The sequence below is a fragment of the Chiloscyllium plagiosum genome, unplaced genomic scaffold, assembly GCF_037043375.1.
Source record: "Chiloscyllium plagiosum isolate Xiang-an unplaced genomic scaffold, Cpla_swu_hap1 HiC_scaffold_15, whole genome shotgun sequence".
Classification (NCBI taxonomy): domain Eukaryota; kingdom Metazoa; phylum Chordata; class Chondrichthyes; order Orectolobiformes; family Hemiscylliidae; genus Chiloscyllium; species Chiloscyllium plagiosum.
The window spans coordinates 55,315,234-55,328,618 of NW_028270153.1; the positions used below are offsets into that span (position 1 = coordinate 55,315,234).

The window sequence follows — 13,385 nt, forward strand, 5'->3', positions numbered from 1 at the left end:
TCCTAAATCTATGCCCTCTAGTTCTAGATTCCACCACCCCAAGGAAAAGACTTTGTCTACTTATCCTGTCGATGATCCTCATAATTTTATAAACCTCTATCTATCAGGTCATCCCGCAACCTCTGACACTCCAGCCTCTTCAACCTCTCCCTAGAGCTCAAATCCTCCAACCCTGGTGACATCCTTGTAAATCTTTTCTGAACCCTTTCAAGTTTCAAAACATCCTTCTGACAAGGAGAAGACCAGAATTGCATGCAATATTCCAAAAGTGGCCTAACCAATATCCTGTACAGCTGCAACATGACCTCCCAACTCCTGTACTCAATGGTCTCACCAATAAAGGAAAGTATACCAAAACCAAAAGCTCCACTTTCAAGGAGCTACGAACCTGCACTCCAAGGTCTCTTTGTTCAGCAACACTCCCTCAGACTTTACCATTAAGTATGTAAGTCCTGTTCTGATTTGCTTTTCCAAAATGCAACACCTCGCATTTATCAAATTAAACTCTATCTGCCACTCCTCAGGCCATTGGCTCATCTGATCAAGATCCCATTGTAATCTGAGGTAAGCTTCTTCGCTGTCCACTTCACTTCCAATTTTGTTGTCATCTGCAAATTTACTAACTATACCTTTTATGCTCACATCCAAATCATTTATATGAATGATGAAAAGTAGTGGACCCAGCATCGATCCTTGACTGCAATGGTAGTTTGAGATATGGGGCTTGGGAAAATAATTTTTTACTTAACATCCTGCAGAAGTTTTCTCAGTGGCATAGAATGGATGCCATGTTCCACACCATGGCTGCTCTGATTGACCTAGAGATGCTAATAACAGTGAAGAATCATTCAGTGTCCTTCACGGTAACTTATGGAACATCCCTAATAAGGTTTCCCCTTCACCTGAAAGGGGTCTCCTTTTGTGGTGGCAATTCTGCTGCACAATCTGCAGCAGGAAAATCATACAATCACAGAATGATACAGTATAAGAGGCTATTCAGCCCATTCAGCACACGATGTCTCTTTGAAATGTTATTGAATTAATCCCTGTCATTGGCCTATAACCCTGCAAATACTCTCATGTATTTATGCCATCCAGGCAGAACCGGTGCAATCCATTGAGTAAAGTAGGTGGTATCTTATGGTGGTAAATGTTTTGAGGTTGAGGTGTGGTAACAAAACATCAAGTTATTTTTAAGAATAAACTGACCAAACAATGAACTAACGATTGCCTCGGTTGACATCAGTGCAATAAATTGCTGAAACCAAATAAAATAGTGAAAAAAGTCACCATTCCTCCCTTCTGGTTTGGACTCTTGAATCCCTGAAGGTTTGTTCTTTCTTGGCAATGATTTCCACCCATGATAGTTCCACGGAACTATCCATCCATTTTGGGAATTAAGGCAAAGGTTTGTTTGGATATAGAGTTTAAATGTGCATATTGATAATTAATATTCCAGTTTGCTACTTGCTAAAGGATAAGTTTGTTTTCAGTTTCATTTTCTTATTTACTGATGAAAGCTGGTTGAGTTTATTTTGCCTCAGGTAGTAGTCAGGCAAATTGATCACTTTAATGATCAAATTGACCATTTCCACATCTGTGATAACTTGTGAAATAGTGGGACTTGATTTCAAGTGCACTCTTCCCAATAGGACTGTTGCTTAAACATACAACAATATTCTTTAATTTAGTCTCGCTATCCTTCCCTAGAAATTCTTGCTGGGTTTGCTGTAACACAACTGTATTAAGTATCTCAATTTTCACCACACTATTTAGAAAGTGAATTATATTTAATCAAAGACTGTTTTTATATTTCCCTTAACTTGAAATTCGTGCCATTTTTTACACCAATGTAACCAAGGCCTACCCTCCTCATATTTGTAATTGTTTGTAATATCTTCACGTTCATCACTGCCAACAGCCTTTGTACTGATTTTCTGACCGACTAATTGATGATTAACATGGATCTGTTTTTTAGATCCATCATTATGGACAAGCCATGACACTACATCTGCATTGACTTCAGCAAAGACAAATGGGATGTCAAATTTCTGGTTGATAGCTCCCTCTTTAATGGCTTTAACTGGAGCTGGTCCACAGCAATAGATTCCTGAAATGAAAACAAAGTAATAGTCATTGAAATGTCAACAGCACAACAACTGAATACTGCATGTCTTGAACAATTTCTAAAATGTGCAATAACTTGGAACTATCAAATCTTTGTACCAGTCTGTAGGTTACTTATATAGTCATTTTAAACTGTTAATTTGTCAATGATATGCTTATGCATGGCCAACAACAATTATTCAGAAGTAATCAATAGGCAGTAATTTCATCTTGGGTTCAGATGACATAAACTGTAAGTTAAATTTGTAAAGCTGAAGGCTTTACATTGCTGTAAATCAGCATAAAGATGATGGGTCCATTCTTGACTTATATTGATCTCCTGAATATCTGATTTACTTTTATTTCCTGCACTGTTGTCTCAGATCTGGAGGACAGTTGTTTACTTGTCAGCCTACCTTGTACTTTTTAAGCTCAAGTACTCCGAAATGAATTGATTTACCTGGGCATATAGAGATAATTAAAGGTGACTGTATGCTCATGAAGTCAATTCATAGCTTCTTATAAATCCTTAGCTTCCGGTCTGAAAAGACCAAAATAGAAAGAGAAAATGCTGGAATAGCTTAGCAGGTCAGGATGCGACAGCAGAGAAAAGCAGAGTTAGCATTTCAGATCGGTGACTTTACAGAAAGACGTGAACTCTGCTTCCAGCCAAAGATGCTGCCTGACCTGCCAGTTTTTTTCCAATGCTTTTTGTCCTGGCTTAAGATTTGCAGCACTCAACTGAAAGAATGTTTTTGCATTTGTAAAAAAGAGAGTGAAGGACGTGGGAGTAATGTTTTCAGGCAAACATCGGCCAGGCGTATAATTTGCCAGGCCAGTAAACTGTAGTGGAAACAAACAGACTGTATACTCTATTTAGTTGAAAGGTTAGTTATTGCTAATTTATTAGATGACAATCTGCAGTTGATTTCTGTGTCTAATGAATATCCTTTTAGAGAACAATTAACTACACCACAGGATGGTAACAATTCTCTTTGCAAAGAAAAGTCTTTAAGCAAATAATGTTAAATGGCACGTATTATACACTCCATGCTATTTACACTGACCTTCACTTTTCTCCTGTGGTGTTGGGTCAAGTACCTGCCAACCATCGTAGCCTGGTTTCAGATCAGGACGTGCCATCCAAGACTCTACCCAACAGTGGAAATTCCTTCATTGTTACAGAAAATAATTATAGTCAAAACCACTGCTTTGGCCACTTGGTCGGATTTTTATAATTAGGTGTCAGTCTAGTTTTACAGGTAAGCAGCAAGTCTTCTTTGAAGTAGATGTGAAATCAAGAACTGGCATGAGAGATATGAATGCAAGAACTTCCCGATCGTTATAGAGATTATGGCCCTCACACCACACCCTTAAAACTACATCAAATTGTCAATGTCACTCTGTATATGAAGCCCTTCCTTCCACAGGCTTCATGCTATCCACCTGACCATAGACTCAATCCCAATTGTTTATTCTCCTGAATGAAACTTTTGCAAAGGTCCCCAAATGGATGTTAATATATTTGTACACTCTGGATCTTCCCAGTACTTAATCCTGGTCTGTCGTCTTCATAAAGCATTCACATAGTCAGGGTTGAAAATTACACCAATTTAACATTTTAATGCACTGTTGTTGTGTTCTCAGTTTCAGATAGCTATCCCCTACCTCATACCCTACCCTCAGAACTATCTTTAAGAAGCCGGAATTGTGGAAAATTGTTTGGTTGCTTTCATTAAAAAAAAATCAACAAAGAGGTTTATAAAATTATGAGGGAGATGGATCGGGTAAATAGGCAAAGTCTTTTCCCTGGGGTTGGGGAGTCCAGAACAGGGCATAGGTTTAGGGTGAGAGGGGAAAGATATAAAAGAGACTTAAGGGGCAACTTTTTCACTCAGAGGTATATGGAATGAGCTGCCAGAGGAAGTGATGGAGGCTGGTACAATTGCAACATTTAAGAGGCATTTGGATGGGTATATGAATAGGAAGGATTTGGAGGGATATGGGCCGGGTGCTGGCAGGTGGGACTAGATTGGATTGGGATATCTGGTCGGCATGGACGGGTTGGACCGAAGGGTCTGTTTCCATGCTGTACATCTCTATGATTCTATGACTCTATAAAGGAATCATAAAGTGAAAGCATCAATTCATTGCAGGAAGGACTAGAGTCGTCACTTCTTTTACGATGTGAATTAACTGTTGCCCTTGCCAGTGATATTCCACCTATAATTCAAACAAATCATTATTGGGATTTGCAGAGTTAATAGACACTAGTTGCTGTCACATCCCCAGGTTTGTTCCAGGGAACACTGCAGGAGTCCAAATCCCGAAGAGAATAGGCGTCTCAATGGATGGTGAACTGGTTTGGGGATTTCCTTCTACTACTGTCTCTACTCCCATACCACAAGCTCAATACCAGCAGCCACTGACCCCCCCACCCCGGGCAGTATGAAGTGTAGGTCTGCAGTTTACCATTGACTTGACGAGCCCCAATACCGATTGCAGGGTGAGTGTGGGTTCAGCAGTGTCAGTGAAGTGGGTTTAGCGGCGAAGAGATGGCACTTAAACTGGGGTGACTCCTACATTGTGTCGATCTGGCACAAGCAGCAGTGAGGCAGTGGAGATCTTCCTTGAGGCTCGGTGATGGCATGGACTGAAAGACTGACATTCTGAACTTATTTCTTTATTTTTCTAGTTTATTCCTATGACCTATAATTCTGGACTTTTTATTTCTTTACTTTCCTAATTCTTTTTTGATTCCAAAGAATTTGATCTTCATCTGTACCTAGGTACCTTTGTACCTAAGATGGCGCTGTAATGCAGCGATTGTGAACCTTTCACTATATTTATTTGTGTACACATAACAAAAAAGTCAATTCAATTCAATTCAGCAGCTCAGCTGTTTGACAACAGCTAGACTTCACACAATAAGTGCATGGCAAAAGTGAGGACTGCAGATTAGATTAGATTAGATTAGATTACTTACAGTGTGGAAACAGGCCCTTCGGCCCAACAAGTCCACACCGACCCGCCGAAGCGCAACCCACCCATACCCCTACATTTACCCCAACACTACGGGCAATTTAGCATGGCCAATTCACCTGACCGCACATTTTTGGATTGTGGGAGGAAACCGGATGCTGGAGATTAGAGTCAAAAGTATGGTGCTGGAAAAGCACAGCAGGTCAGGTGGCATCTGAGGAGCAGGAAAATCGATGTTTCAGGCAAAAGCCCTTCATCATGTATGAGGTTGGGAGCCTAGGGGATGGACAGATAAATGGAAGGGGGCTGGGACTATGGAGAAGGTAGTTGAGAGTGCAATAGGTGGATGGAGGTGGGGGTAATGGTGATAAGTCAGAGGGGAAGGTGGAGGCAAGAGGTGGGAAGGAAGATGGACAGACAGGACAGGTCAAGAGGGTGGTGCTGAGCTGGCAGGTTGGATCTGGGATAAGGTGGGTGGAGGGGAAATGAGGAAACTGGTGAAATCCACATTGATGTCATGGGATTGGAGGGTCCCGAGGTGGAAGATGAGGCATTCTTCCGCCAAGCTTTGGGTGGTTACTCCCTAACAACCACTCCCTAACCACATGAGGAAAGCCACATCTTCAAAGCTGGCACAGAGTTCGGTTTGGTGGGGCAGATGGGAGCGGAGTTGGGGGTGATAGAGGCCGATACGTTTCTGTTAAATCTGTTTCTGCAATAAATTCTACAGGATTCAAATTGTCTTGCTAACCTGCATCTCAATGGAGGTTCCCACATGTGCCATTTAAAAAGCTTCCAAACACTGCTATGTAGTTGAAGGCGTGTATTATACCTTTAAGAGAGAGTAAATTATGTTGTGCACTGACAGCTTACAAGCACCTGTCATATGACTAGCTAGCAGTCTCAGAGTGTATTGGGAAAATTGAAAATATGTAACATTTGGCTGTGAAATAGATTTCTGAGTGTTGATTGCTGTTTTGGCAATAATTCAAATCTAACCAATCAGTTTGAATTATGCCCCAGGATACTAAAACCCAATCAAGTTTGAATTTATTGTTTTCGCCAACACTGAACAATGAGACAATCTGATGTTGGAGGATGAAAAAAAGCAGGCACTGTGAAAGTCAGACAGATAACTGCCATCCAGACAGACCCAAATACTTTATCAAATGTAATGTTTCATATAAAAAATATTCACAGTAAAAGAAAGATGATGACCCAGGGAGACCTTCCACTGGAAGGAGACACACCGACGATGACAACTGCCGTATGGTTTTGAAATTAAGTTGATGTAATTTTAACAAGTGTTTTTATTGGAACAACATATTGTTATAGAGTTGAAGGCAGATAATAAGCAGTTAAGAGAAAGGGGGGCTTAAAATTGTGAATAGTTGTTGTTTAATGTTCACTTTTAGAGTTAAGAAATAAATTGATATTATTTTCTTTAAATAGGGGAATTTGGGAGTTCTCTGTCACTCATATTCTAACAGTATATGAGGTGAGCTTTTCTAGGTATTTGATTAACAGAAGGTTTCACTGCCATTTCATAACAACACAGACCAGTCCACTGTAATGCTAGAACATGGACCCTTACTTAGGAAAGCTCTGCACTATCCACAGCACTTCGTAATAATCAAAATGAAGCTCTACCCTTTACAGATCCTTGCAGTAACTCATAATAATGGCTGGGAGCCAGACTATCAGGGTCCAGGCCTATTTTCTGGATCATCTACTAGACTCCCAGTTGAGCCCCAGTATTCAAAAGGTTAAGTCAATTTCTGTTTCATGAACACTAATCTCCAGAAACCACAGCAACTGCAATATAATTGTTTCCAGCAACAACAATTCAGTTAAACATCATTTCTAATTAGAATCATGCCATGAGACGGAGATTCCTTCTTCTACTTTGTCTAGTACAATTGGAGACTGACTCTTTTACATATATATATATAAAAGGGCGTACAGGAAATTCTACCTGAAGTACCAACAGAAGCTGATTCTGCAAATAATATTAAAAAAGAATTAGGCAATATAGAGGCCTAAGTGAGTACTGCAGATGCTGGAAATCAGAGTCTAGATTAGAGTGGTGCTGGAAAAGCACAGCAGGTCAGGCAGCATCTGAGAAGCAGGAAAACTGACGGTTCAGGCAAAAGCCCTTCATCAGGCATGAAGGCAGGGAGCCTCCAGGGTGGAAAGATAAACGGGGGGGGGGGGCTGGGGAGAATGTAGCAAAGAGTACAATAGGTGGATGGGGGTGGGGATGAAGGTGATAGGTCAGAGAGGAGGGTGGAACGGATAGGTGGGAAGGAAATTGGTAGGTAGGACAGGTCACGACGTTGGTGCTGAGCTGGAAATTGGAACTGGGGTAAGGTGGGGAAGGGGACATGAGGAAACTGGTCAAGTCCACATGGATGCCCTGGGGTTGAAGTGTTCTGAGGTGGAAGATGAGGCGTTCTTCCTCCAGCCGTAGGGTGGTGAGGGAGTGGCAGTGGAGGAGGCCCAGGACCTGCATGTCCTTGGCAGAGTGGGAGGGGGAGTTGAAATGTTGGGCCACGGGGCGGTGGGGTTGATTGGTGCGGGTGTCCTGGACATGTTCCCTAAAGCGCTCTGCGAGAAGGCGTCCAGTCTCCCCAATGTAGAGGAGACCGCATTGGGAGCAATGGATACAATAAATTGTGGATGTGCAGGTGAAACTTTGATGGATGTGGAAGGCTCCTTTGGGGCCTTGGATGGACGTGATGGAGGAGGTGTGGGCACAGGTTTTGCAATTCCTGCAGTGGCAGGGGAAGGTGGCAGGAGGGGAGGGTGGGTTGTGGGGGGCGTGGACCTGACCAGGTAGTCACGGAGGGAACGGTCTTTGCGGAAAGCAGAAAGGGGTGGGGAGGGTACTATATCCCTGGTGGTGGGGTCCGTTTAGAGGTGGCAGAAACGTCGGCGGATGATATGGTTTATGCGGAGGTTGGTAAGGTGGAAGGTGAGGTTTTGTCCTTGTTACGGTTGGAGGGGTGGGATTTGAGGGTGGAGGTGTGGGATGTGGATGAGATGCGTTGGAGGGCATCTTCAACAGAGGCATAGACAAATAAAACAGTAATGTGAGAGTAAGGGTCACTGTCCTTACAAAGAGCTAGTGCAAGTTTGATGGGCTGAATCACCTTCTTCCTGCTTTAAGTTTTTTTCAATTCTAAGATAATTTTCATATAAACGTTGAAATAAAAGCAGAGGAAGTTTGGATAAAAATCAAAACAAAAATGATGTAACAGAAATATGGTAACAGAAAACAGACATAGCAGGTGAAAGATTGACTGACTCCACCTTTCGAACACAGGACTTACGATTTGTCACCTTTTCTTGCTTTTCTTTATTCACTTGTGAGACGTGGACATGGCTGTGTGAGCCAGCATTTATTACCCATTGCTAGTCTTCCCTTCACAAGGTAGTGGTGAGCTCCCTTCTTGACTTTCCACCTGTTATCCATCACCACCACCACTCAACCAAGGTCAAAGCTATAATCCCATCTGTTGCTAATAGTATTTCAGTTGAGTGCCTCGATACCATCCAACTGCTCAGATTGTTATTTCATACCTCTGGCACAAATGGGACTTGGACCCAGGTCTCCTGGTTCAGAGATAGGGACACCACCAATGTGCCACAACAGCTCATCATGCTACAGATTAAAATGCAACAAATATTTGTAGAGAAGACCACTTTTCTACATCGGGGAGACCAAACAAACTCAGAGCACGTTTCACCGTGCACTGCAGCCGGGCCTGTAGGGGCTGACCGGACCTCCCAGTCACCGCCCATTTTAATTCCCCTTCCCACTCCCTTTCTAACGTGACCATCCTTGGCCCCCTCCATTTCCACAATGAACCAAAACGCAAATTGGAGTAACAACACTTCATCTTCCACCTGCTCAGCCGACAGCCCAGAGAACTCAACATTGAGTTCTCCAATTTCAAATAACTTCCCTTCCCTTTCCCTGACTCCCTTGCTTGCTTCTCCCTGCAACCAACCGGATTCAATCCTCCCATTGACCAACCAGGTCGTACCCTCTACCTGTCTACACCTATCGCCACTTCACCACCCTGCCTCCACCACCCCCTTTATCTGCAGCTCCCTTTACACTCACTCCTGTCCTGAAGAAGGGTTACACCCAAAACGTTGACTTTGCCAGCTCCTGGTGCTGCCTGGCTGGCTGTGTTCTTCCAGCCCCCTGGCTGTTTACCTCTTAACTTCATGACCCACCTTGCGTGATCTTATCCAAATATCTATGCTGACCATTCAGCTACCCTTTCAACTTGACTGAACCAAATTAATCACCATCCTGCCACAACGTGACTACCACCATTATCTTAGACAACCACACCACCAACTTGACTACCTCTGCTGACTATCTGACTAGCGTTACTGAACCTGATTACCCTGTCTGGCCATCCGAATAAGCCTACTAAAACTGATCTGACCTGAATAGTCATTGTCACCCTGATATGGCTACTCAGTTCCAAACTTACCCATTCGCCACCACAACCACCTACCTCCCTACCCACCTATCTGACCATTAATGAATCTGCTTGGATAAAACATTAAAACAATATTGATGACAGAAAAATTTAACTTGTAGCTTCCAGGCTTCTTATGTGCCAACCCACTGACTCATCTCATCCACCCAGCTCCCTATCTTTTTTAGATTAGATTACATTACAGTGTGGAAATAGGCCCTTTAGCCCAACAAGTCCATACCAACCCGCCGAAGCGCAACCCACCCAGACCCATTCCCCTATATTTACCCCTTCACCTAACACTACGGGCAATTTAGCATGGCCAATTCACCTAACCTGCACATTTTTGGACTGTGGGAGGAAACTGGAGCACCCAGAGGAAACCCACGCAGACACGGGGAGAACGTGCAAACTCCACACAGAGAGTGGCCTGAGGCGGGAATTGAACCCGGGTCTCTGGTGTTGTGAGGCAGCAGTGCTAACCACTGTGCCACCGTGCCACCCACGGTGGCATCTGCCTACCCATTCATTCACCTACCTGATCTTTGGAGCTACTGTTTGAAAGGTCCAGATCATATTGATTCCCAATAATTGTATAACTTGATAACCCAAATAGTTCAGTTTCATGTCTGTCACTTCCTTTGAAAGGTAACATTTTCCTTGCTGTTACATCCAGCTTTTTTTTATTTCTACAATAGTAACATTTGCTATTACAAGATCACAGAGTGAAGAAACAGGTCAACTCCCAATTCCATTTTTATAAACTGCAATTCGGTAACTGTCTCTCTGGAACGATCATGCAAATGTTTCAATTTCTGTTGTGTTTTGACACGAATACGGGACATGATGTGATGCCACTCACCAGATACTATCTTTACTCTTTTCCAACCGTTTTCCATTCTCATCAATGAAGCTGTCAACTCTCAGATTCTCGTCTGTGTCATGAGCAGAGTTGAAATTTGTAATGTGCCGGGTAGGAATTCCCAAACACCTCAAAACTAGAACAAAATGCCCAATGTTAGTGTCGGTCCTGTACAGATGGTGTTTGAAACTAGATCAGTCCATCCAGGCTAAATTCAACAACAGCTATCTATTTATCACTTTTTCTAAGTGATTAAAAAGAAAGGTAATTGGTTTACGGTAGCTTGGAACAGAGCTGCTCATTGGAAATATGTATCATAACTTTTGGAAACATTACTCATGGATTCTTTGTCCATGAGCTTGTTGAAAAAGTCCCCATATGAAAGCGTCAGCTGCTTTGAAATGTTAAACATGAAACAATAAATAACTGGAAGATTCAATAAGACCCCTTTCCTTTTAATCCCGTCTAGGGTTTCAGTGAGACATATTTAAACACGGGAAATTAAAATAGAAGTGTTAAGGCTTCTCCCAGTGATGGAAAACTTAGCAAAAGCTCATCAAATTAGTGACATCTTACAGTTAACACATCAACATAAATATATTTAAGACCAGGACTACAAGAAAAATTAGGTGGAAACAGCTAGATGGGAAATTATTTTAAAGGTATTAACACCACAATCATTGCAACAAAGAGTGCTAGTCATGATTCGGAGATGCCGGTGTTGGACTGGGGTGTACAAAGTTAAAAATCACACAACACCAGGTTATAGTCCAACGGGTTTAATTGGAAGCACACTAGCTTTCGGAGCGACGCTCCTTCATCAGGTGATTGTCCTGATCAGGTGATCAGGACAATCACCTGATGAAGGAGCGTCGGTCCGAAAGCTAGTGTGCTTCCAATTAAACTTGTTGGACTATAACCTGGAGTTGTGTGATTTTTAAAAGAGTGCTAGTGTATTCATTGCAGACAATCAAAAACTTGAGTCATATCTGTCTTGGAGAGCTACGGACAAGTTGTTGATTTTTGCTGTGTTGGATCCAAAGGCTTTCTCAACTGTGTTTAGACGCTGACTATTTTGCTGCATGGCAAGGTGTCCCTTGTGATAATCACACTTAAAGATAGCTTCAGTTATAAATTGATGTAAAAGTCACCACTGTATTTGGGAAATTATGAGGGAGGCAGAAGCTCAGCAGTAACATCACTGGGCTACTAACCAGAGGCCTCGGCTCACGGATCAAAATCCCACCACAGCCTATGGTAGAATTTAAATTAATTGAATAAAACTTGGAATTGAAAGCTAGTCAAGCAATGGTGACAATGACACCATCCCTCAGTGTTGCAAAAACTTACCTGCTTCACTAACATTCTTTAGGGAGGAAAGCCTGCTATGCTTATCTGGTGGCTCCAGATCTGTTGCAGCAGTTACCCTGCCTCTGAAATGTCTTGAATGTCGCCAGCAAGAGAAGCTGAGTATTAATTGGTGACTATCCAAAACTCAGGTAATCTTTGGTTTATTTATAAGTCAGACAGTTGGAACTTCAAGATTGGAACTTAGAGAAAATAGTAAAATACTTTTTGCATGAGTCATTGGATGGAAAGTAAATTCACATTCTGTGCCTCAAATCCATGCATTTGCAGAAGTGCAGTTATAACCATAAACTGAAACAGCATATTGTTGTTCAGCAGTCATGAGGGAAAAAAAGGTGCTGAGAGAGGCTGGGTGTACATTGAAAGCAGCAGATGTGTAGTCTAACAATGTGAGACCAAAGCCAATATTGGTGCAAAGCTTGATAAATGATGCACTCTGGTAAAAGTATGCCACGCTAACCTGTTGCGACAACTATATGTTAATTATTGAGAGGATCCCATTGTTTGATTTAATCTCCAGTAAAAGTATGCCATGTTAACCTGTTGCAGGCAAATATATGTTAATTATTGAGAGGATCCCATTGTTTGATTTAATCTCCAGGAGAAGACTTTTAATTAAACTGTCTTGTACATCAAAGGATAAACAGTATTTAATACTTAAAATTTGGCAAGGATCATGCAGACCTGAGTCATTCAGGCATGAGTTGTGGCAGATGCAACTACTTCCTTCTCCACACAATGTTTTTTTTTAAATTTGAGATGTTCTGTTGCTCATTCTGGTTCAATTAAAGAGAGCTAAGATATGATATTCCCAGCATTAGATTTGAAATTCCCTCAGCATTGCCAAGTGAATTTTTTGGAACTTTCTTGTACCATTAGGACCACTGGACATTGTTTGTAATAACTTGTTAGATTTGAGGACAATGAGAGATTGGGAACAAATATCTGTGACATCAAAATCCCAGAAAAGAATAAATAATGCACAGACAGTCAAAGTTAAATTTGCTGCAATTTTCTCTCTCCCTCAATACGTTTTCATTCTGGATGAGATACTTTGGGCTGAATTTTGCCATTTTGAATTGAAGTGGTTTTTTTATGTTGAAGCAGGTTTGTGGTTTCCAGTCTGTCATGGCTCATAGTGACTTTCCTCACAAAATCTCTGACTCTTCACTTCATCAGTAATGCATCCAGGCTGTACAGCGCTCTTCTTCTGGAATCCTGTGGGAGGAGAAGTCAATTGTTTGATGCTGCCAGACTTCCAGCATTTATGCCCAGTTGCATAACAAAACACCGGTGCAGCCACACTTGGAATATTGTGTACAGTTCTGTTCGTCCTATTACAGAAATGATGTGGAAGCATTGTAAAAGGTGCAGAGGAGATTTACCAGGATGTAAGGTCTTATGAGGAAAGGCTGAGAGACTTGGTTTGTTCTCATTGGAAAGAAGAAGGCTAAGGGGGGATTTGATAGAGACGTACAAGATGATCAGAGGATTAGATAGGGTAGACAGTGAAAGACATTTTCCTAGAGTGATGACGTCAGCTTGTACAAGAGGGCGTAACTACAAAT

The 13,385-nt window shown here is 42.0% G+C and overlaps 1 protein-coding gene across 1 annotated transcript in view; it reads right to left on the minus strand.

Annotated features, from left to right (window-relative positions):
• LOC122560024 (protein-glutamine gamma-glutamyltransferase 2-like) overlaps nucleotides 1–13,385 on the minus strand; it is a 73,061-nt gene that overhangs the window by 19,789 nt on the left and 39,887 nt on the right. The window contains exons 7-9 of the mRNA XM_043710183.2: nucleotides 10,450–10,585; nucleotides 3,174–3,277; nucleotides 1,868–2,110 (exon numbers count right to left, since the gene is read on the minus strand). Coding sequence (XP_043566118.2) covers nucleotides 1,868–2,110; nucleotides 3,174–3,277; nucleotides 10,450–10,585 — 483 coding nt within the window. The remainder of the gene's footprint in view (nucleotides 1–1,867; nucleotides 2,111–3,173; nucleotides 3,278–10,449; nucleotides 10,586–13,385) is intronic.